Below are 25,355 nucleotides of genomic sequence, written 5' to 3'. Positions count from 1 at the left end.
AGTGTGTCCAGAGTGTTCTGATCCAGGGCAAGGACTGGTTGCTGCCTTGACCCTGGTTTGTATTTTAGCAGTATAATGATTAACTTGCTCCTAATTGTAGGTCTAATAGTCTGCTGTTGGTCCCAGCTATTATCATCTAGCAGGAGGAATCTATGTAGGCCCAGAATGAGGAAACTGCAGACTTCTTTCGATCTGAGCTCCCGACCTTGCTCTTTTGACTGGGTGAGGACTAAATCTGAGACCCTACAGTCTTCCGAGAGCCGGAGCCACACAATTACTGTCTCTGGTCTGTAAATGCTCCTCGCCCAGGTCTAGAGCCTCTCCTTAGACCTCACTAGATCTGTGACCCAGTCTGGGGGGTACGAGTGACAGAGCTGCCAGTTGGCACCTGCTTCAAACTCCTCTGTGCTGAATCCAAGCGCATAGGCCCTCCTTCAGTATACATGCTAGGATACCAAAGTGGAATTGAGCTATTGAGGCTAAGGACCTGAAACTCCTGAAAGATGGTGAAAGTTGAAGGTTTGGATTAGATTATTACCTAATCTTCATGGAGAAGAAGATTGGAATAAGAGCAATGAATGAAATGACTAAGGAATAATGTATAGAGAATGGAGAGGAGAGCCAATGCATAACCTGGGGAACATGGAAAGAGTATTGATTTATTAGTATTAGTTCTTTTAAATTGAATTGACAGGGGGAGCTATGCAGTGCTAAGATCCTGGAGTCACAGGGACCTGAGTTCAAATGTGATCTCTGACACTTAGGAGTGTGACCCTGGGAAAGTCATATATCCTGATTGCCTAAAAATTCTGAATTGAACATACTTTAAGGGGTAAGAAAGGGGATGAGTTAGGAAAAGAAAAAAAAGATTTATTCATAATGTTTATTTGGAAGAGTAATATGTAAATATTTGTTATGGATGTGATGCTTCTGTAAAACAAACGAGAAATTATCCAGGATGGGAATGTGATTAGCTTTGTTAAATGATACAAAAAGGTTGAAGAACAATAGGACCAAAAGTAAGCTTAGGTATTTGATTAATCCAAAAACATTTATTAAGCAATTGATTTTTGCCAGAGTGCCTAAAACTGCTCAACCAATGGAGGCAAAAAAACAAAATTTAAAAAATATTGTTCCTGTCTTCAAGAGGTTTACAACAAATCAGCAAACATTTATTGAGTGCTTTCTGTGGAACCAGGCCCTGTGCTCAGGTGATATATATTAAAAACAGACCCTGTTCTCAAGAAATTAATGGGGGGGAATGATGTATAGACAATTATGTACAAACAGTATGAATACGTGAAAACTTGGAAGTGATCTTAGAGGGAGGACATTGGATTGAAGAGGAAGTTGGACAAGTCTTGTACATGGTATCTGAGACTTAAAGGAGTCCAGGAGGCAGAGAAGAGGAGGGCAAACTTTCCAAGCTGAGGAGCCAGTTGGGGAGAATACATGAAATAGGCAAAGGCAGGGTGGTCTTGTTAAGTAGAGAGGACAGTATCACTGAGTATATAGAAAAAGGAATAAGTGGGACTGGAAGGATAGGAAGGGATCATCATGAAAGTCTTTAAAAACCAAACAGAAGGGCTCTGTGTATATGCGTGTATGAGATTATATATTACACACACACACACACACACACACATATATATATATATATATATATATATGTCTGTGCACATGCAAGCTGTGTGTGTGGTGTGGTATGTGTTATATGTGTGTGTGTGGGTATTTGTGTGTATCTGGAGGTTTTATAAAAGTAGGAAGGTGTCATGGTCAGACCAGTGATTTAGAAAGATTTCTTTGACTACTAACTAGAGGATCAACTGCTTGATATGATTATAATCACCTTGGCCTAAGGTTACAGAGCCTTCATCATGGTGAAGAGAAGAAAAACCTGGACACAAGTCAAAATAATTAAAAATCAGAGTACTGGGGTGGATACTAGCTCTGGCACAGGAGGATGTTGGGAAATGATTAGTGGGGGGGAAAGCATCATTATGCTTTTGAGCAGATGGAAGTATGAAACTCTTGGAGGTTAGGTTAAAGAGGGATTGTTTTATAGGCTTTTGCAAAAAGCAGGAAAACAGGGGGATGGATTGTCATGTATAAGGCCCTGAAAGAAGATAGACCATTTTTTGACTGAAACAGAGCACTTGAAGAGGAGTAACATGTAAGAAGGCTTGCTAAGTAGGTTGGAGAAAATCTTTGGTAACTTTTAAAAAAGCAGCTTTAGTAATGTAGTAGGGGCTGAAGACCACTGATAAAATATGTAAAAAAAATCGAGGTTTTTTAATTTCCATGGGGCAGGGAGATGGGATTTGCTCCAGTTTTTATGGGAATTCAGGATCTGAGTCTGAACCAGGCTATCCTGACTTTAGATTAAAATTTCTTTTCTTTTTGATGTCATTATTTCCCAACGTAAAGACATCCTGAAATGGGAGATAAAAGAACAGCTTCAGAATTGGAAGACCATGTACAAGGTTTGCCTCTGACATATACTATGTATTTCCTAGAATCTTAGGAAATTCACAGGGGTTCTTTATCTGGTGACTTTCAAAAAAAGTCTAGGGATAGATTTTAGGGCATTTGTGAGCTTTTATGAGTAAATATTCATCTTCATTTTCATTCGTTTCTGTTTTAGTATTGCCTTCAATAATTTACATGGACAGGGAGTAGCTAGGTGGAGCAGTGGGTGGTATACATTGGCTCTTGACTCAGGAGGACCTGAATTCAAATTCAACCTCAAAACACTTAATGATTACCTAACTGTGTGATCTTGGGCAAGTCTCTTAACCCCATAGCCTTGCAAAAAAACAAAAAAAATTCAAATGGGTAACAGTGCTAGGTATCTATCATAGACTTCATCAACCTGCCAATGGGACCTATCAGGCAAAAAAGTTTATCTTACTCTTTAAAAAAAAAAAACCTAATCTAAAATTATACCACTGATATTTATTGATGGAGGAATTTCCTCACTGGGCATCCTTTTAGTGCTAACCCCCCACCCCTTCCCACTCCATAAATACTATCACTGATTTTTGGCAAATACAAGAGAAAATCCTAGGTTCTTTAGTAAATGGGGACAAAACTGGTTCATTCAAATTTTTTTCTTTGTTTGCATCCTACAGGGAGATACCTGCTTCCAAACACCATTGCAGAGCAGTCATGGCTGGCAGCTGCAGAGACCTCCAACCTCATCCGGATGCGCAGCCAGGCTCTTGGTCAATCAGCTCCTTCCCTCACTGCTAGCATGGTGAGTGAAATGCAGCCTTAATTCAAGCCCGAAAGAAAGGACATAGATCCTGTGCTACAGGGGGTTTGAATTTCAGAAGCAGAGTGAATGTGGGAGGATATATATATATATATATATATATATTTCCATGATATGCATAATTACATGTTTTCATATCTTGTCCTTTGGTTTTTTATATCATGTTTAACCTAGGCAGTAGGAATTAAATTGATGAATAAATTATACATTAAATTATTAATAAATTAAATTATTAGTAACTGCCTGTTAGAAATGAGCAGTTCATCCAAGAATGTCAGGGTATGGACCTGCACTTAAAGTTGCCTGATATTTCTTTTCATGTTGAATGTCCTTTAGAGTATTTCTCATGACTTCCTCTTCCTGGTTAACTTCTGTATTTCTCTATAATATATACCAAAGGACAACAAAAATTCTTTTCTCTGTATACTATACCAAAAAAAAATTCATCAACAAAATGAGACAAAAAAAGTTCTCTTTGAAAAACAATATATGTATTAAGCCACATTTCCCACTTAGAGTTATCTCATGGGACCCTCTTTTTTGGTCCCAGGCTTTTCGATCTCATATTAAAAAAAGAAGCTATAAAAATGGCTTTTTCACTTAGCATTTAGAGTTGTTATCTAATAGTCCCCTCTTCTATTAGGTTCCTAGTTTTATGCTCTTGTACAACAAAATAGGCTATAAAATGGCTTTTATATTTAATTTCTATTAAATGCGGTGAATAGAGATTTGTGTGGCCATGGCAACATCTTCTGCAGGAAGATGGGTCTCAGATTCTGTTATGAATAGTGCTGTAAGAAATACCAAATTCTATGCAGGTATTTATCTGGACTCTTTTGCATTGAAAGTCATGTTTTGTTAAATGACATATTTGTTCAGATCTTTTAAGGTGTTCTCACAGTAACACTGTGAAGTAGATCATCTCTCTCTCTCTTTTACAGATGAGGAAACCAAGGGTCTGAGAGGTTAAATCACTTGCCTATGGTTAAGAAATGTCTGAAAGAAGATCCAGGGCTCCTGATTAAATGCTCTCCCATACTGTCTCATAACATAAACAGATCTGAAAACTAATCTTGGCTAGTAGGTATATTACCCATGGGGCCTTGAACCATTCATTTAATTTCTTGGTGCCTCAGTTTTCCTGTAAAACAATTATCGTATCTTTAGTTTCCTCATCTGTAAAATGAGAGGGCTAGAATTCATGATTTCCTTTCAGCTCTAAATCTTTGATTCTATGAGCCATGCAGAATGGAAGGATTGATTTCTTAAGCAATTTATGTCCTTGATTGTCCCCAATAAGTTTTTGTTGTTTGAGTTGCTCTTCTCAAGACTTTTCCTGTGTGCAGAATGAAGATTGCATTTGTAAACTTCCTGATTGTGTTTTTAAGACCCAGGTAACAAGAAGTCAAATTCAACTTATTTTTCTCTTCTGAGAAAATATATTAAAGCTGAAATTAGAATTATGCTAGTACTACTTAAGCTTTTAAAGTCTTTTCAGCTAGTAACTTTTTAAGTAAAAATGATTTCTTAAAAACTGCAGGATTGCTCTTATATCCTTCCACGGTAACAGTGATTGGTTTTATTTGGCAATGATCACTCTTGATGATGCTGGTCAAAACAAGATTGTCATGGGAAGAATAATAATATCTAAGGCAAAGTATCCAGACAGGAAACATTTAATCTCTTCTGATGTTCCTGTTTGATGTTGAGCTAACATATTTGAAAGCAGGACCATAGAGATCTTGAGAAATTTTGGAGGCAAAGAAATGAGGAATTGCAGAAAATTGTGGTGGTCTGTTTTCCATTTCCTGTTCAGAATTTCTCTTCAATAGGTACTGCCAGTATTTAAATTAGAAGTGTTTGATAAAAATACTGAAGTGATTTCATATTTAATTAAATTTGACTTAGATGTAAGTGCCTACTATGGGAAAGAAACTCATTGTGGAGAAAGAAAAACAAAAAAGAAGCTTTCATTTTACTGAGGATGCTGGTATATATTTTGTAATGTATTACCTAAACCGGAGTTTTGTTCACCATCTTCCCCCCAACATCATAGATAGGGGAAGTCACTTGATATTTTTGTATTTTTAAACCTGCTATTAAAAATGTTTTTTCTTTTTGTTATTATTTTTATAGTTAAAACATGTTATAAGCTTTAAAGTGCTGTTTTCTTTGTTTTTATTTCTTATATTTAAAGTACATTGCAAGCTTTAACGTGCTATATAGGTTATGATAATTATTACTGTTATTTATATCTCAGTTTCATTTGTTAAATGAAAGCAGGATATCATAAAGTTTTTAGTTAGTACTTTTTAGTTATTGGTAGTCAAATTTATTAGCTCAGCAACTCTGCCTCCCCTTCCTTTTACCCCCTCACCTCTATTGATGCACATATTGTAATCTTAGGAAAATATTGGTAAGCTGTTTTCCCAGTCTGTTTTGTTTCAGGGATGCAGAATAACAGCAGGAGAAGACGGGTCCCTTCTGGTGCCCCTATTGTCTTCATTTCCACATTATTCAGTTCTTGTCTTGGGCCAGATATCTCTGCTACACAGCACATGCAATTAAAGAGCTAAAAGACTTGTTATACATTTTTATGTGCTCAATTTTTAGCACAAACATTCTTAAGATTATATAAAGGGGAGAGGTCAGTTATTTGATTCTTCTCTCTTAATGGAGAATAGAATATAGAAAGTAAGGGGAAAAGCCACAGAAAGTGTATTTTTAAAAAGTATGGAAGCTATTATGACCATTTTAGCAAGGCAGTTTCAGTAAATAAACAGGAGCTTTGATTTCCTGGAGAATGGTGTGGAAGGGTAAGATGTTCCTACCATGGGCAATTTTTTCTTGTCTGTCTCTTCTTTTATTCATAAGAAAAGTAACCAAATCCTCTAGTTGTGAAACTGATAGTTCTTCTCTGTGCTCTAATTGTTAACCTACTGAGTTTCTTCACTTCAGTCTTGTGGGATCTTGTTCCTTCGTTGTGAATCCCAAGATGTGCTTTGAATTTCCACAGTATTATCCAGTTTTGATCAGTCTTTGAAAATCTGAAATGAAACTCATCCTGTTTATCTTGGCTAAGACTAAAGAAAAGTGAAAACAGCCATGTAGTAGCCTCTGCTGCCATTGTAGAAGGGTTGTAGTTCTATGCAAAAGAACTTGGCCATTTTTAATTATAAAAGCAAACTGATTTTTAATATTTTGTGACTAATTGGAAAAGTTTTGAAATTAAGGGAGATAAATGTTTTCAAGTGTGAGAAGACAAGATGCTATCCAGGAGGACTTCTTAGCTGTGTTCTGCCTTGTACAATAGGGCAGATTCTGATGCCAATAAGCAGGAAATTCATACATGTCTATGACCTTTACTTGACTGGATGCCAATGAGATATAAATGAGGTTATTTGTGTTTTGGCAGGTGTAGCCTTTAGTAAAAGTGTTGTCTGTGGTTCTTTTAATGTCACGGACAGATTAAGCATTACTAACTACTCTCTTGGTTAGGAGATGAATTCTTAGCCCAGAGTAGCTCATTTTCCTGGCTCTGCTAAATGTGGTTGTGCTGCCTGAACCAGACACATTGGGTGCTTTAGATAATTGGCTTGGTGCCGCTTCTTCCTGAGTAGCCAGATAGTGGGCAGAATACATGCTTAGTGAGTGTCTGCCTGCTGGGGTACCAGCCGGGAGTGCCGATGAGGTGTCAGATGAATACTCCATATACATTAATCTGGAGAAGAGAAAAAGTCTTCTCCCATTTGCTTCTTCCATCTTTCTGTCCCTCCCTACACATGGGTAGTTTATCAAAGAAGCTGCTGTCATTAAAAACAGATGGATTTATACAGATGCTTCTCTTTGGCAAGCAGACAGAAATTCAGGAGGCAGAAACATGGTAACTTATCAGTCTGTAGGAAAATATGAGGGCAGTAAGCCTTGCTGACGAAAATTTGATAATAGTGCATGTAACTGTCATGAGAGATGCCAAATTGTGTGATACTTAGCAGTAATGGATGAATGTCAGCACTTACAAAGGAAAGAATATCACAAACTCATTTCTCTTTTTTGTGTGCTATTTCCTTCATCCTCTATGTATTTCACTTTCCATCCTTGCACTCTTTCTATATAGTTCTCCAGAACCATTATGTCTTTTTATTTTTTCTTCTTCTTAAGAGTAGACTCTAGGTGGCCTAGTTTCTGTTGAAGGTATGACTCAGTTTATAGTTGGCCATCTCAGTGAACCCATAAATATTTATTCAGCAGTATATATATATATATATATATATATATGTATATATATATATATATATATATATATGTATAGTATTGTGGAATTACAAAAAACAGGCCAGAAGTAGTCCTATAAAATGCACACAGAATCAGATATATCAAATATAAATTCTAAATGGGAAGATGGGGAGGGAAACACCTATTCTGAGTCAGAGATTCTGTTAAGAGCTTTACAAATAGTATTGCATTTGATTCTTAAAACAAATCTGGGAAGTAGGTTCTATTATCGGCCTCATTTTATAATTACGGAAACTGAGGCAGACAGCCCAGCTTTATAAGTGGAGGGGGCCCAATTTGAATTCCAGTCTTTCTGACTTCAGGTCTAGCAATCCATCTAGGGTGCTATCTTCTTCACCTCTCAGTAGTGGAGCTCCAGATTGGTCTGGGTTGGAATTCATGTTAACTTGGATCAATTCAACAAGCATTTATTAAGAGCCCACTATGTAGTAGGTGATAGCTGACATTTATATGGTTTGCAAAGTGTTTTATAAATATTATCTCTTGATCTTCCCATCTGTCAGGGGAGACAGGTGTGCAGTTATTATTCCCATTATATATAGGAGGAAACCAAGGCAGATGAAGGTTAAGGGACTTGTCTAACATCAGTCAGCTAGTAAGTAGTAGAATCAGGGTTTAGTGAGTCTGCCTGCAAACCCAATGTTTTCTTGCCTACTCATCATGGTATACTAGCAAGAAACACAAAACTCCTCCCTTCTCCCCTCTCAAAAGGGAAAGAAAGAGGATAAAAAATCAGATCATACTTTCCAGGGAATGCATTCTGTTTGCCTGGGAAAAGTTGGGCCATGTGCAGCAACCTGTCTTAGACAAATGCACAGCAAGTCAGTGGAAAATGATTTTGGCGAGGAGTGCTAATAGTTGGGGGAATCAGGAAAGGACTGTTGATAACCCTTGAGTGCATTTATCATTTGGTATGCATGTAGAAATGGGAGGAAGGATATTTGCTAGAAATCAGCAGTACACCTTTGGGGGAATGATGTTATGAAGACCACCAGGAGGTGTGAGGTAGGAGTGGGTTAAGGGAGAAGAGATATATTCTTCAAATTATATATTCATTTGGAGTAGTTCATAGTTTTTTTTTTTTTGTACTTAGTATAGAATGAAGGTGAATTCTCTGTTAATTTCTTTCTTCTCCACATTTCTTTTTTTTTAAATTTTATTTAAGGCAGTGGGATTAAGTGACTTGCCCAAGGTCACACAGCTAGGTAATTGTTGAGTGTCTAAGATATTTTTCCACATTCTTTCTTTTGCAAGTTTTTGAGTACCATTACGAATTAAGTTTTATAAAAACCTTAAGCTTTTCCTTATATTTGTGTTCTCAGTGCTTAGTAGGATCTGATGTATGGTAAACACTTAAGTAATTTATTTAATCTTAATGGTATAATAAAATTAGTTAAAATATATAAATAGATTTATATATATAAACTATATATGTTGTGTATATATATACATATAATTGCAATCTATACCTATGCATTCTTACATAGATACATATAGGTATGTGTTTATGTGCATAAATACATGCACATTTATGTATATGAATATATGTGAATGTATGTTTATATATATATTTGTCCATCTATCTATCTGTTTATCTATAGTTCATAAAAAATTACAGTTATTATTTCATTTGATCCCAACAACAGTCTTGGGAACCCAACAGCTATTGTTATCATCATCATCAGCATCATCATCATCATCATCATCATTATTTTATTATCTATTTATTATATTATTTATTTACTATCATTGCCAAAACTACATCCACCATTACCATCACTACCACTATCCCTACTACTACTATTAATACTAGTTTTATTTTACATATAATGTAATTGGGAAAGTGATTGGCCCAAGGTCACCCATATTGGAAGTATCTGAGATAAAGTTTGATATCAGAACTTCCTGAGTCCAGATCCAATATCTTATCTATAGCACCACCTAGTTAGTAGGAGTTTTGTGATTTTCTTTATTCAGTTTCTTTAAAAATGTCCCTCGTTGCTTCTAGTTATATTTTCTTTAGCATTGAAGATCATGGAACCAAAACTCTTGCAATGGAAATACTACATTCAAAGAACCTAGATGAAACATTTATGTTTTTGTATATATATATATATATATATATATGTGTGTGTGTGTGTGTGTGTGTGTGTGTGTGTGTGTGTGTGTGCACATATGTGTAGGACCGTAGCAATAAGCTAGGAACAGATAATATATAGTAAAGGATATTTTTCTTACATAAGCCTTTAAAAATATGACATTGTGATTTTTTTAACGTTATTATTTATATGGTTACTAAACATTATACTAATAAATCATTATGTCCCCCCAAAATATGGTGAGACCTAATTAATGCACTCTGAGATTTTATATTTTGAATCTTAATGTAGAAACACTTTTAGTGCATTTCAATAAGTTGTTTTGGGATAACTTGTTAATATGAAGCAATAATTTGATATTCATTGAAAGAGATTGACTCAGTCCTCACTGTTTTTCTTTTTTAAAAAAATCATTTAACCAACAACTGATCATTTTAAAAAGTACAATATTGACTCCTCATTGTGATCTATTACCTTTCCATCAGGAGTTGTGTGCATTCTTCATCACTGGTTTTCTGAATTCAGTGCTGGGCAGTGAGGCTTTATAGTCTAAGATGTTTTCCTATATATGATTGCGGATATTTCTTCAGCTCCATTGTATTCATCAATTCCCATGAGAAACTAACATTCCCTCACATTATATACAAGTCGGTCAGACGTTCCCAGATTTTTGTTACCAAATTCCTGTTTTGTTTCTAATTTTTGCTATAAAATGTAAAGTACTGTTGTAAATATTTTTGTCCTAGTAGGTCTCAGCATTCTGCCTTTGATATAAACTACTTTTTTAAACAGTTATTACCCTATTAAATTTTGACCATTAACTTTATCAGGATAATTTTGGTAACTCAATACTTTTCCGCTTTCTCCTTCACTCCCTTCCATAACCCATCTTCCCCTTTCTAAATAGTTTTATTTCTTTGGAGGAATATAATAAGAGACAGTGTACTGTATTCTGAAGGGCATGTCATTCTTATTGGATTTCATTGTATAGATGAAAAGTAAAAAAGAAATCCTTTCTCTAGAAGTGAGTTTATTTTGGAAATGTGTTTTCAGGTGAGGGAAAAGTCATTGTCTACTGATAAAAATTGGTCATCTGCCTTCACATGACTTGGTACAGTTTTGACAGGCATGTCAAAGGTGTGTCAAAAGTAGATTCTCAAGAAGGAAGCTAGTAACCATCTGCTAGGGCTTCAGATCTCAAAGGAAACCATGTTTGAGTTCAATCTCATTTTTATAAATGTGGAAAGTAAGGCCTATAAAAGTAAAGTAATTGAGTTTGGGGTGTTGTAATTTAGTCATTTTTAGTTGTGCCTGACTCTTCTCCTGATCCCTTTTGAGGTTTTTGTGGCAGAGATGCTGGAATGATCTACCAGTTCTTTCTCCAGTATGTTTAAAATTTTTTTTTTATTTATTTAAGGCATTGGGATTAAGTGACTTGCCCAATGTCACACAGCTAGGCAATTATTAAGTGTTTGAGACTGGATTTGAACTCAGGTCCTCCTGACTCCAGGGTCAGTGCTCTATCCTCTATGCCACCTAGTTGCCCCATCTCCAGTGCATTTTATAGTTTAGAGGGAGGTAAACAAGATTAAGTGACTTGTCCAGGATTATATAGCTATTAAATGTCTAAGATAAGATTTGAACTCAGAACTTCCGAACTCCAGGCCCAACACTCTATACACTGTGTCATCTAGCTATTCAGAGTTGTATTCCTAGTAAATGGAGAGCTGTGATTCAAATCCAGTTTGCCTAACTCCAAATTAAATGTTTCATTTACTATAGCATATTAGTCCTACTTTCACTGTTTTAATGAGTGAAATGAGATAATGAAAAGCAAGACAAAGCAAAGCACCTTTTCTGTGCTTTTCTTTCCTGCGGTAAAATTTTCATCTGTGTTATCTACTATTCAGAAGAGATTCTAGAAATAAATAGAAGAATTACTGAAAATTCTGAAATGTAGGACAAGTTTTGAAATATAGCTAGGTTGAAATTCTAAGTCCTTAAAACTGTATGATAAGACACTACTTTTTCAGATTACTACTTTTAATAATCATCCTAGACTTATTCCTTTGGAATGAATATACCCTCCTCTGGGATCCTCAAGGACTTGGGAGCAATTTGCAATGTTCGTTGTGTGGGTTCATTTCCTTCATACTTGCTGACCAATTAAGTAAAAAAAAAGAATTACTGATGCTGAGCTATGTATTGATCCCATGGTAAACTGTCAGATACAGACCAAGTATATAACAATTGGGGGGAAAAAAAAAGCATTGACTTGAAATATATCAAGGAAAAGCTGTAAAATAGGCAGTAGTATGTATTTTATTTTGATTCATTTTACTTAAATGGTGCATAGTCTTTAAAAATCATTTTAGAGCTTCTGTGTCTTAATTTTCCAAGCTTGTAAAATCATTAAAGCAAAGTTGGAACAAGCAAGTATTAAATATTCATGCTGTTAATTTTGTAGTATTTTTATCAACATACATTATCAGATGGATATTCTCATCCTTCATATTCATAGAAGCTAATATTTAATGATCTTCCTATTATTTTGGTCAGTGTGTCTGGAAATATATTGTTATCTACTACTGAAAATTGGTGATGAGGTTCATGAAAGGTCAATGGGATCATAGATTGAAAGCTAGAATGAAACTCGAACGGCCATCTAGACCAACCATTTCATTTTACAGACAAAGAATCTGAGGAGGACCAACTCCAGTTGTCCTAATCCCTATTTATCTGGACACTGGACTTAGACCACTCCAGAGGAGGGCATGAGGCTGGTGACTTAGCACAGTACTGCCCTCACTCAAATGAAATTCACTTGCATGTCCTGGTCTTCTTCACAGAAGGACAAATAACACCAACAACAAAAACAACAACAAAGAAACTGAGGAACAGGGAGGTTAAATGATTTGCCTGAGAAAACACTGGTACTAATCATTGGATTTAAACCCAGGCATCAGCTGTAGTTGGAGACAGGCCTTTTTCCACTGCAGACTAAAGTCATTGGGAAAACCTTCATAAAAGAGTTGTGACTGAACATCAGTCTTGAAAGATGCCTAGGAGATACCAAGAGGCAATAACGAGACGTAAAAGGAGGAAATACTAGAGAAATCACAGTGGCAATAATAGGACTATAGAGTGAAAACTTCTAGAAGGGATCTCTAAGCCTTTAAAAAATGAAATGGAGCTCCTGGGAATACCAATGAATTCTTTATCATAATTCTTTTAAGTGCATAAAATAAAATATATAGGGATATAAAGGAAGACAATTCTAATGAAATAGTTATTAAATTATTTTTAAAAATAAGTTAATGGACCCTAGGTTACAAAACCCTTGCTTTAGATCAAATCCTTTTTCATTTTATAGGGAGAGGAACTGAAAACTTTAGAGGGAATGCCATTTTTTCAAAGTTATACCCTGAATCTATGTCTGAGCTTAGAATGAAAACCAGTTCTCCTTGCCTTCCAGGTCCTCTCTGCCATATCAGTATTTGAAGAAGGTGCTATGAATAAAGCACTGGGACTGAAGTCAGAAAAAACCTGAATTCAAATCTGGCTTCTCACGGTCTTTACTGACTCTGTGAGCATGGGGAAGTCACATAGCCTCTGTACTCCTATTTCCGGATTTATAAAATGGTGGTTGTTTTGAGCATCAAATGGTATAATATTTATAAAGTGCTTATCATAATGCCTAGCCCGTTTATTATTTTCCTGTCCAATAAGATGTCATTATGCTTGGGTCCTTGGAAGAGGCATCAGGAGACATGAATGGATGAAATAATACATTGGGCATCATTTGATTGATGTTTCATTTAGAATTGTGTGTTGCTTTTGAAGCAGAAGGAAAGGGAACTCCAATAGCTCCAGGAATGTTGAGTACCAAGTTGATGAGGACTCCTCATTTCAATTCTAGTCTTGGAAGAATACATACAACAGTATATATTTATAAGAAGAATTTAATGTCCTCTGATGGATGAGAGAGAAACCATCCAATTGAGAGTTTCTGAACACTGAGTACATTTTGATTGATAATGCAAATTGGGAGACCTGGGAAAAATCCCCTAACCACCACAAGCACCTGGGTCCTGAGAATATTCTCAAGCATTTTGAGCCAAAATTATCATGTGGTTGTTTTCCATAGAGAAAATGATAGGATGTTAATATTTCCCCTTTGGATCCTGATGTTTTTGCCATGTGGCTTAGCTCCAGTACATCCAGAAAAATGAGTGATGGAACTATGTGGAAATATCCAACTCGAGAATTTTGTGACATTATAAATCTTCCCAGCTACTGTTAAGGAAAAGGTTGTGGTGGTTTAATGTGAAAGTCTCCCAGTTTTAGTCTTCTTGCATTTAAGTCCAACAGTGAAGGAAGGATGTGATGGAAGACATTTTCAGGAACATAAAGTTATGTGACTTAATATATAGCAGGAGCAATCCTTGGTTATGATCTGGGAGTAAAATAACAGAGTAGGGATATCTGTGTTTAGTATAAAAATTTAATCTAATTGTTGATTTTGGACTCTGTCCATGACAGATCCTTCCTCCCACCCCATAGGACCTTTTCAGTGAAATGCTTGATTCCCCTAGTCACTAAACCTGTGGTACATCTGTTGTTTATTTTTTAAATGATTCTTTTCTTTTTTTTGGCTGACCCTAATAGTCCACTTGTATTCAGTATTTCCCATTTCCTTTGGCTTTAACTGTCTCAAGCTTCTGGATACTAGACTGAGATGCCCTTTCACCAACACTTTTTGATTAATATGGTAAATGAGGAAATGCAGTAGAATGTCTTAAGCAATGGGCTTATACTCTGATATAGACCAGACCAGTTAGTTGGTGATGATTTTGGTTTTATCACAGATACTATTGAATGAATGAGAAAAAAAATAAGAGCAGTTATAGAAAAAGAGGTGAAACTCAATTATGTCTAATAACAAGGGTAGTGGTTAGAATCTAGCCTGCTTCACAATCCTAATCCCAAAACTAATTTTTTGTAGGATTATACTTGTGTTATTCTTCTCTCTTTTTGCTCTCCTTAGGAGAGGAATGGGGATTGGATTTCTAGGTTGACTAGGTGGGAAATATACCATCTCTGCATCAAACAATTAACAGGATAGGTGGAGCAATGGATAGAGTTCTGAACTTGAAGTCCAGAAGACTCAACTTCTTGAATTTGAACCTGACCCCAGATAATTATTAGCTGTCTGACTCTGGGAGAGTCACTTAACCCTGTTTACCTCAGTTTCCTCATTTGTAAAATGAGGTGGAGAAGGAAAGGCAAAACCACTCCTGTATCTCTGCTAAGAAAACTCCAAATGGGATCACAAAGAGTCAGACACACTTGAAAAATGATTGAACAAAAATTACATCTAGTAGTCTTGGAGCCAAGGTATCTTGTATGGGGGGGGATTTTAATTTTACTAAACTTCAATTTCCTTTGTCAGTTTTATGTATTTTATGTATTTTGAGACATTGTGTTGAGAAAGGGACCATAGACATTATTAGACTACCAGAAGGGATAGACAAATGCACCCTGCCCCAAAATAGATATGATCTCCTGTCTTCAATATTTAGAGCAAATGTGTGTGTGTGTGTATATATATATATATATATATATATATATATATATATATATATATATATATGTATGTGTATATATATATATATGTGTGTGTGTGTGTGTGTGTATCAAAGACAGGACTTAAACTCAAATCTTCTGGCTTCAACTGCCACACTGTCTTTGTCTTTGTGCCTATATCTTTGTCTATATCTATCTCATTGGGATAAATATCTAGTAGGAATATAATTTATTTTTAAAAAATGAAATGCACATGATAGAAACTCAGTTTTTTTACAAACTTTTTTTTTCTTTTTTAAATATACATTGATGTTTGTTGTTTATTTAGAAGGCAGTAGGGTAGTAGAAGCTCTTGGTTTGAAGCCAGAGGACCTGGGTTCAGGTTCTGGGATTGGAACTTATCCTAGGTCACTTTAAGCAGGTCACCAAAACTTTCTCACATCAGTTTCCTCTCTATAGAGAGGCTGGTATCAGATGACTTCTGATTTCCCACTATTGTAATGGAAACTATGTTTTTACAATTTATTGTATTTTATTTTTTAAGAATTCATTTTTTAATATTTAAACATTGATTTTAAATATTTTGAATTCGTATCCTCCTTCCTCATATATACACACATATACATATACATATCTATATATATGTAAAATCATGCAAAATATATCCATATTAACCGTGTTGCACAAAAAAGCAAGAAAACTTTTTTTTTTTAGGATTTTTTTGCAAGGCAAATGGGGTTAAGTGGCTTGCCCAAGGCCACACAGCTAGGTAACTATTAAGTGTCTGAGGCCAGATTTGAACTCAGGTACTCCTGACTCCAGGACTGGTGCTCTATCTACTGCACAACCTAGCCGCCCCTAAAAAAACTTTTTTTAAGAAGGAAGGTATCAATAATGGGAGAAACATGAAAATTACGAAAGATTTGAAACATTCAAAGATGAGCCAAGTACAATGAAAACCATGAGCCAAGTGCAATGAAACAATTGTTGATTTACACTTTGGACTCAGAAGCATTTAATCCTTTGCTGTTTTGAGTTTTGATTCAGTATATTGTCTATAAATTAACACCAAAAGGAGAGTTAAATATATCTCTTCTATGTCATGTCTTCTTTTTCTATGTATCACTGGTACAGTCAGGAAAATATACTCAAAAACATATTTATGTTTCTTTAAAAAATAAAAAGGAAGTGAGGTTTAAGTATTCACTGCCCTTTCTCAGGCTGATTAAAGGAAAATGGGAAGATGCAGCTTTCCTTGGGTGTTTGCCAGTTTCCTTACAGTTCAAATTCAAACCAGTTCAGAGTTCTAATTATCCCCTCCCCTGCCACCATCATTGCAGCTTCTGTCAATAAGTTTGAATAGGAGAAAGATTTCGAAGTATACAAATGATACTTTCTTCAGGCTTCATTTGATGTTCTTCTAATCCAGAAGGATAATCATGACTCCTTGGGGTGTGAATTGGTGTTGGGAGAAATACCTTTCCCAGAGTGTGTTTCAGAATTTCTTCTTGACCTGGCCATGATTGCAGCGAACTAGGGATAGTTTTCCCAGACTAAATGACATTATTGAATATTTCAAGGATCCATGATTTCATTGGATGTGTCTGTAGACCTTCCACCAGTGAAGATTGCATGTTGGGAGCCCCTTTCCTTATCTTAGTAGATCTTCTTTAGTACATTGAGATTGGGAGAAAAAAAAAATTCCCTGATGTCAACGGTGTATTGCCAGTAATTGAATTAGATCAACCTTTGATAATCCACTAGACCTATCCTGGTATAGTATTTGAGAGTCCAGGGTCACCTCTACACTATGATGAGGCATTGAACTACTACTTAAATGGGTTGCATATTACATTTGCCCTATAATAAATAAAAGATGATTTTTTTGCATTACATACTTAAAGTCAAAGTTGATATGCTGATTTTTGCATTTAACTTGAAATGACTGAGCTATAAAATAACATGAATTTGTGTAAATTCCTGAAGGAGCAGAAATGGGCCATATTTATTATTCTTTTTTGCAAGATTTAATGTCTTATATAGAATACCTTACAGCTAATTTTCAACTCACAATTTTATTGCTTATGAACCCTAATTATTTTTTTTCAACATGATGGATGCACTCTGCTCTGTTTATTGGTACTCAGTTAAGTGTGTTTATTTCTTTTCCTATTTGTTTGCATAAATATGACTTGATCACCTTTTGTGGGCCCCAGGCTCATGTGGTGGTAAGATTTGCATGAAAAATAATGCAAAGTTGTGATCACTTTCAATCTGCTTCCTTCCATTTGCTCTTCAATTCTCTGATTAGGCAGGCATAAACCAAATCCCAACAGATTTGAATAGGCATTTTGTGTTCTGTTCTTGTCCTGGCAAACATCCATCAGTTATACAAGTACAAATGATGGAAGGCACTGAATTTGTTGGACTTTACCTAATGCTTTTAGACTCCTGTAGAGAAGCTGCTGGTGCTGTGTAGTCTCTGTCTTCCTTGGCATGTCTCTACACTTTGATTATGATGGAATATAGATAATTGGCTAAAAATTCCTACTGTTTCAGAGTACAGGGACTATCACTATAGGCTATTAGGAAATAAACTAAATGTTTTTGTTGGATAAAGTCTCAGGTGTATCACTGGAATAGATATACTAGATTTTAAAAAGTCTCCATCCCCCCCTTTCTGCCAACACACAGAGACAGAAACAGATACATACATACCCCTCTTCCTCTTCCTTTTTAACAAAGAGCACCTTGTATTTGAAGATAAATCACGGACTTTTGGAGTAGGAAGAATCCTTTGATTTTATCTTAGATCAGCCCTAGCATTTTACATATGAGGTAATGGAAGACCATTGAGATTGTTAGTGATAAATGGAACTTGACTCTTAATCCATTGATATTTTCTCTCTATCATATTTAGCTGGTAGAGTTTATGATCCTACTTATTAAAGTGAACCTTAACACTTCTTAAAGGCCTTAAGGTAGTTATGGAGAACTTAATGGGAAGGATGGATATAGTATTTGCATGTAGCATTTCATTTTCAGATCTTATTAGCTGCCCCCAACTTATTAATTAATTTCAAATTACTACAGACACGTCTGCACTGAAATGAGAAGCGAGGGGGTGTGGTGAAGGCAGCACAGACCTGGGCTCAGGAGGGCCTGTGACGAAATTCAGCCTCACACACTTACTAGCTGAGTGACCCCGGGCAAGTCACTTAACCTTGATTGTCTGTCTGTCTCTCTCCCTCTCTCCCTCCCTCCCCATATTATAATATAGTAATTTAATGACACAAACTTTCAAGGACTGGTATTACTTTTTCCAGATTGAGAGGTATAGAGCACAGTGGTTTGGCAGGAAGGAGACACCCAGATATGGGGAACTCTCATTATTCAGTAACACAAGAGCCCAGGACAGCACCTGGGTCTGAGGCAAGGTAGGTAGAAAGCAGGATGGCATGAATGATATTTATATGTAGCATTCCATACCCATAGACCTCCATGCCAGAGGCCTTCCTCTCCTTTCCCCATAGCCTGTCATATCCTAATGGTCATGATTACCTATGGCAGGACAGAGTCTGGAGTTAAGCCCAGTCATACCAATTTGGATCTGGTATGACTAGAATCAAGGACTGATGTAATTTTTAAGAAAAAAGTGAGTTGAAAAACTTAAGGCAAGAAGCCTAAGGTATTAAGGATACCTTAAATATCTCAAATGTGCCTTCTAATTTATAACTGAATAAATTGAGGCAGACCTGTTGAAATCATTTGCCCAGAGTCTCACAACTATATATACATATATATATATATATATATGTATATATATTTCTCTCTTTCTTCCCAATTTGTTTTTATTCTTCTTGGGAAGAGATTAATGAAAAGACTGCTTACATTTAGGATTGATGGGAATGATTATACAGTAGGAGCAGTGCAGGTACAGCTCCAAAGGTGTAATTTAAAGGTGATGAAGGTTTCCTTAAGGATATGATCACTCTCTCATCACATTCAATTTAGATCAATGCATACCATGGAAACAATGTAAAGACTAACAGACTGCCTTCTTTGGGGGGTGGGGGGGGGGGAGGGAAGCGAGATTAGGGTGAAAATTGTAAAATTCAAAATAAATAAATAAAGAATAAAGGTGAAGAAGGAAGCCATTTAATAGAAATAGAACTGTAAGTTGTTGCAGGCACAGGAAATAAGGTTAATGAAAGCTTCAGAAAACAAATAAAAGAGACCTAGGAAAAGCTGACCTAAAGTGTAGTAAATGGGGGGAGAAAAGTGGTACATGTTGAAGAAATTTTAATATCATTTAGCACATAGAAGGATCTTATTAAATGCTTGTTAACTGATAAATTGACTGAAAATCAATGAAAGGAACTGAATGCAGAAGTTCTCAGTATCCAGATTTTGAGAAGAGAAATCATTTAGTAGGTGAGACAGAAGAAATGTTTACTGAAGAGTTTTGATGAAATTTTTTTTTTTAAAAAACCAATGAAAGGAGCTTAGATCTCCTATAAAGGCAACTGGGTATCATGAACATTTTGAGAAAAAGAATGGCAGTAGAAATAATGGATGAGAGATTATTTTCATTTAATATTGTTTCAGGCATTTCAGGAATTATAGAGATAAATGATAGCTTATAGGATATAGTTTATAGAATCTAGGAAGGGACATATGTACCTGTATAAAGAATTAAAATACAAAGTAAAACAAAATAAGTGAAATATGATAAGGGCTATGATAAAAATTTAGATTTGAGCATAAGGCTTATTAAAGGAATTAATATGAGAGACTGGAAAGGTAGGTTTGTGAAAGATTGTAAAGAACTTGGAATATTAACATTAGATGACTAAGATCTCTAACAGTTCTGTAATTTCTTTTCACAAGTAGTTGGAAGTCATTGTTGATTTTTTTGAGCAGGAAAATGGGGCAATTAGAACTATATTAGTGAGCTACATTAGTTAAAAGTATTATGGCAGTGGGATAGGATAGATTGGTTGGGATGGAAGTGGAAAATGATAATCTCAAATTCAGAATGGAAGTCAAGGCTGGAAAAGAGAAATTGGGAGCCATCTGCCCCCAAGGAAATCCCAAGGAAATCATTGAAGCTCTGAGAATGAGTGAGATAATAACAATAGCTAAATGTTATGTTTCAGGCACTGTGCTAAACACTTTACATTAATTATGTCATTTGATCCTAACAACAATTCTGGAAAGTACTGTTATTAAACCCAATTTCCAGATGAGAAAGGCAGAGGTGTTGAGAACAAAACCCTAGGAGACAAGGTTTCCAGGTATTATGAATCAATTTTTTTAAATTAGTCCAACCAGTAATCAGTAAATCAATGGTTAGTGGTTAAGGTGTTCCAGGTATTATCAATCGATTTATTAATTAGTTTAGCAAATTATCAGTAAATTGATGATCAGTGGTTTATTGTGATAACCAAAGGATGCCGTGGGAGATTATGAAATATCTTAAATCTGATCTGTACCTCCTGACAGAGAACTCCTCTGACAAGTGAACCATCTTTGGTGGACATTTAATGAGGATTGGGGCTTAAGTCTTCAATTCCTCTTGCTGAGTATTTGACTTGATCTGGAAGCTCAGCAGATGAATTCATTTCCCTCTAGACTTCTCTGTCTAGTTTTCTCCTTCATGAGCTTAGACCCTAAACTCTAATGGGGGGCTCAATAATAGTAGTTTCTTCCCCCAGGAAATAGCAAACTCCATCTATTTGCTAAGAAAATTCCAAATAGGTCACAGCTGAAAACAGCTGAATAACAGGAAAAATACAAATGACTTTGTTAAGTGATAGGGAGACAAAAATAAAAAGCAAAAATAATTGTTGCCTTCTAATAGAACACGTACAATAGTTCACCTAGGGGATTGATGGTCAGAGGTAGGTGGTTTTGTCTGGGAAATCACAGGAATAGTAATTTAATGACACAAACTTTCAAGGACTGGTATTACTTTTTCCAGATTGAGAGGTATAGAGCATAGTGGTTTGGCAGGAAGGAGACACCCAGATATGGGGAACTCTCATTATTCAGTAACACAAGAGCCCAGGTCAGCACCTGGGTCTGAGGCAAGGTAGGTAGAAAGCAGGATGGCATGAATGATATTTATATGTAGCATTCCATACCCATAGACCTCCATGCCAGAGGCCTTCCTCTCCTTTCCCCATAGCCTGTCATATCCTAATGGTCATGATTACCTATGGCAGGACAGAGTCTGGAGTTAAGCCCAGTCATACCAATTTGGATCTGGTATGACTAGAATCAAGGACTGATGTAATTTTTAAGAAAAAAGTGAGTTGAAAAAATTAAGGCAGGAAGCCTAAGGTATTAAGGATACCTTAAATATCTCAAATGTGCCTTCTAATTTATAACTGAATAAATTGAGGCAGATCTGTTGAAATCATTTGCCCAGAGTCTCACAACTAGTGTCTGAGATTTCATTTGAACACAGGTCTTCCTTGGATACAGTAGTCTGTCCACTGTGCCACCCAACTTCCTCTAAGGAATGAAATGTTTGCATAATAAGATGTTAGAGTTTGAATGGCTTTAAAAGAACGTCTAGGTTTATCTATTTATTCTATAGATGAAGAAACTGATCTCCAGAGATGAGAGCAGGTAAAGTTGAAAATGGAGTTTAACTCTCCCAACTCCTACTACAATATTTTTGCTTAATTTCCACTTTGTCTCCACTTTTCAGATAGCAAAGCTAAGACGGGTGATCCTGATAAGGTGTGCTGAAAGATTTTTTTTTTTTCCATTTAGAAAATTGCTTATGGGGCAACAATGGGGGAGCAGTAAATAGAATACTAGTCCTGGAATCTGCCTCAGATGCTTACTAACTACATGACCCTGGTGAAGTCACCCCTAATTACCTCCAAAAATGATTACAATAAATCTTAAATGATGTAAATGTCATAAAATCACAAAAAGTCAGAAAAAAGATAATAAATAATGTAAATAACTTGGTGTCAAAAAGAACTAGATTCATGTTTTGTCTCTGGCTTGGTCTATGACTTTGGACAAATCATTCAATCTCTCAGTCTTAGGTGCTTCTTTAAGAGTAAAATGTAGGGGCAGCTAGGTGGCGTAATGGATAAAGCACAGGCCCTGGAGTCAGGAGTACCTGGGTTCAAATCCTGTCTCAAACATTTAATAATTACCTAGCTGTGTGGCCTTGGGCAAGCCACTTAACCCAAATGGGGTTCCATTTGCCTTGCAAAAAACCTAAAAAAAAAAGAGTAAAATGTATACATGTTGTTGTTTTTGTCTGGGTCTTTGAGGTTTTCTTGGCAGTTAGTAGTGTAGTTTACCATTCTCTTCACCAACTCATTTTACAGATGAGGAAACTGAGGCAGACAAGGTTAAGGGACTTTCCCAGGGATAACATAACTAGGAATTATCAGAGGCCAAATTTTAACTAAGGAAGATGGATCTTCCTAACTCCAGGCACAACATTCTATCATTGTGCCACCTAGCCACCCTAAAAGTTATATATAGAAAGATTGTAATTTGCATTACTGATGAAATCACAGGTGTTTTTGATGTAGTGACATTAAATTTTTTTAAGCCCTTCCCATAGTATTAGATAAAATGTTACCTGGAGTTTGTGCATTAGGTATTGTCTTTCATTTTGAATGAATATGTTATTAGAACAGGGGTCATGCTCCCTCCCCCAAATTTTTTATTCAGTTATTTCTATATTTATTTTAAACTTTCAATTAAAAAAAATTGCGTTCCAAGTTCTCTCCCTTTATCCCTTCCCCCACCCACTGAAAAGGCCAACAATCTATCACTTATCATGAGAAGTCAAGTAAAATGTATTTCCATATTAACCATGTTAAAAAAAAACAAGAAAAATAAGAAAGTGAAAAGAAGTGTGCTTCAGTCTGCACTCAGAGTTCATCAATTTTTCTCTGTAGAGGTGGATTGCATTTTTCATCATGGATCCTTAGGAATTGTCGAGGGTCCATGCTTTCTTTTAGATTGATGCTTGTACCTTTCCTAGAAACGTGCCATGAATATGTGGAGGCATAACAAATAGATTTTGATTAATAGAATGAATCATGTGATTCTCTTGATTTGCCCTAATACTGAATCATCTTTTTTGTCAGAATGCAATCCTTCCTAACCTTGGCATCACAAAAGTTAGGGAGTACTTTTAACCTGTTTGGATCACAACCTCAGACCAGAGAGGTGTGTCATATCCACCAGCAGATTCTTTTATGGAAGGATATTAAAAAAGAAATAAGCAAGCCTTTGTTAAATGTGTTTTTTAGCTTGCCACTAAATTGACTCAAGTGTTGACAGTTATTGTGAGAATTGTTTCAAAACTAATTATGTTAATTAGAATGTAAGTACTAGTAATTGTATGTATTCAAACATTATACCAACACTCTTTGGTACTGTCTTCTCCAGATGTAATGCATGCATTTGTTGCTTGAAAAGCTGGAAAATTATAGCTGCAATATCAAATAATTACTAACAAATAGAATGGGTCCTTTAGAAATATATATATATATATATATATATATATATATATATATATATATATATACTAATTGACTAAATATGTGAATGATAGAAATAAATATTAACATGTGAAGCATGTTAGACAGGGACGTTGATTATGAAAATATAGGTTTTGTTATATTCATTTAAATAAACCTTCCCATGGAGATTAATACTAATCTTTTGGCTTACTCCCTTTTAAAATAGACTCTGAAGCATTTTCCTGGTGTCCTAGATGAGCTTTGTTAAAATGATACATGATTTACAATTTAGATTTTAATTTAATTTCCTTTCCTAAAAGTCCCATTTTTCTTTTATATTTCCTTTTTTATTCAAAGAATGTTTCACCATAAATTCTTGGAAATAGCAGAAATCAGATTATATGAAAATGAACCTCTTAAATGAATTAGAAGATAAAACATTATAGGTAGGACTTTCATATAATTAACCAAGTATTTTTAAAATTTTACTGAATATTTTGAAAACATAAACTTGCAAATGGGTGAATGTTGAAAACTACCTTTGCATATAATTGGAAAAATAAAATGCAATAATAAGGAAAGGTATGTTAAGCATGATTGTACATGTACAACATTAACCAGATTGTTTGTCCCAATGGGAAGGAAGAAAGAAGAGGGGGAAGGTAGAAGAAAAATGTGGAACTCATAAACTTGCAAATGGATGAATGTTGTAACGTTGCATATAATTGGAAAAATAAAATAACATAATAATGAATATTTTGAAAAAGAAAACCACAGAATTAGAGACTTGTCAGAAATCAAAACTCTTTGAGGTATATTCTTCCTAATTAATTTTCCATAGCCATTTTCTTTTTGGATCTTTATGCTCATTTTCCCCTGAGGATGTATTTATTTGCTACTATTTATTATGTTTCTGTTAAATAATTTTCAGAGATATGCATACTTAAAAGCACTATGTTGGATGAGATGAGATCATAAGGCTTCTTCTATAATTGTGCTTGGGGGGAAAGCTTTCCAAAGAATTTTGATAAGATTCCCTAGTCTTAAAGTGTTTCCCTGCCTCCCCCCCCCCCGCCTTTTTCAATTGTGGTTATCATAAATCAGTCAAGGACTATAAGACCCTTGACCTTAATTCTCTAAGACTTACAATATAACTTCCTCAATTTAATATACTTGTGGACTGACATGAATGAATGATGTACAAAAGTGAAAGGAATTATTTCTTAGAGCTTGAGATCACTGTTATTCCATGAGCAGATGTGAAATTCTCTGAATCTTTCTTTTGAGACTTTTATTCAGTGCTTGTGAGGCTTCTTTTGTCAGTATACTAAAGTTTCTTTTAGATGACAATCATTTTATTTAACAATTTTTCCTTTTTGAACCTTAGTCCAAAAGGTTCCAAACCCATTTTGGAGATGGGAAAGCCAAGGCAAATTTATGAATTACAAAACTATTCTGTTTAAATTTTTTAATGCTTTAACTAAGAAATTGTGAGGTCTACTGCTTGGAATATTAATTGTATATGAATGTGGAAACAAATTTTTAAATAGTGATTCCAGATCAAGATAGCCTCACATTCATGGTATCTAT

General features: G+C 35.4%; 1 protein-coding gene across 15 annotated transcripts in view; it reads left to right on the top strand.

Annotated features, from left to right (window-relative positions):
• MAST4 (microtubule associated serine/threonine kinase family member 4) overlaps positions 1–25,355 on the top strand; it is an 880,607-nt gene that overhangs the window by 330,477 nt on the left and 524,775 nt on the right. For all 15 annotated transcript variants that reach the window (XM_074200305.1, XM_074200315.1, XM_074200306.1 and 12 more), the window contains one exon: positions 3,132–3,256. In XM_074200305.1, the coding sequence (XP_074056406.1) occupies positions 3,132–3,256 (125 nt within the window). The remainder of the gene's footprint in view (positions 1–3,131; positions 3,257–25,355) is intronic.

The sequence above is a fragment of the Macrotis lagotis genome, chromosome X, assembly GCF_037893015.1.
Source record: "Macrotis lagotis isolate mMagLag1 chromosome X, bilby.v1.9.chrom.fasta, whole genome shotgun sequence".
NCBI lineage: Eukaryota > Metazoa > Chordata > Mammalia > Peramelemorphia > Peramelidae > Macrotis > Macrotis lagotis.
The sequence above is the reverse complement of the archived record's forward strand: the minus strand, read 5'-3'. Positions and strand labels throughout refer to the sequence as shown.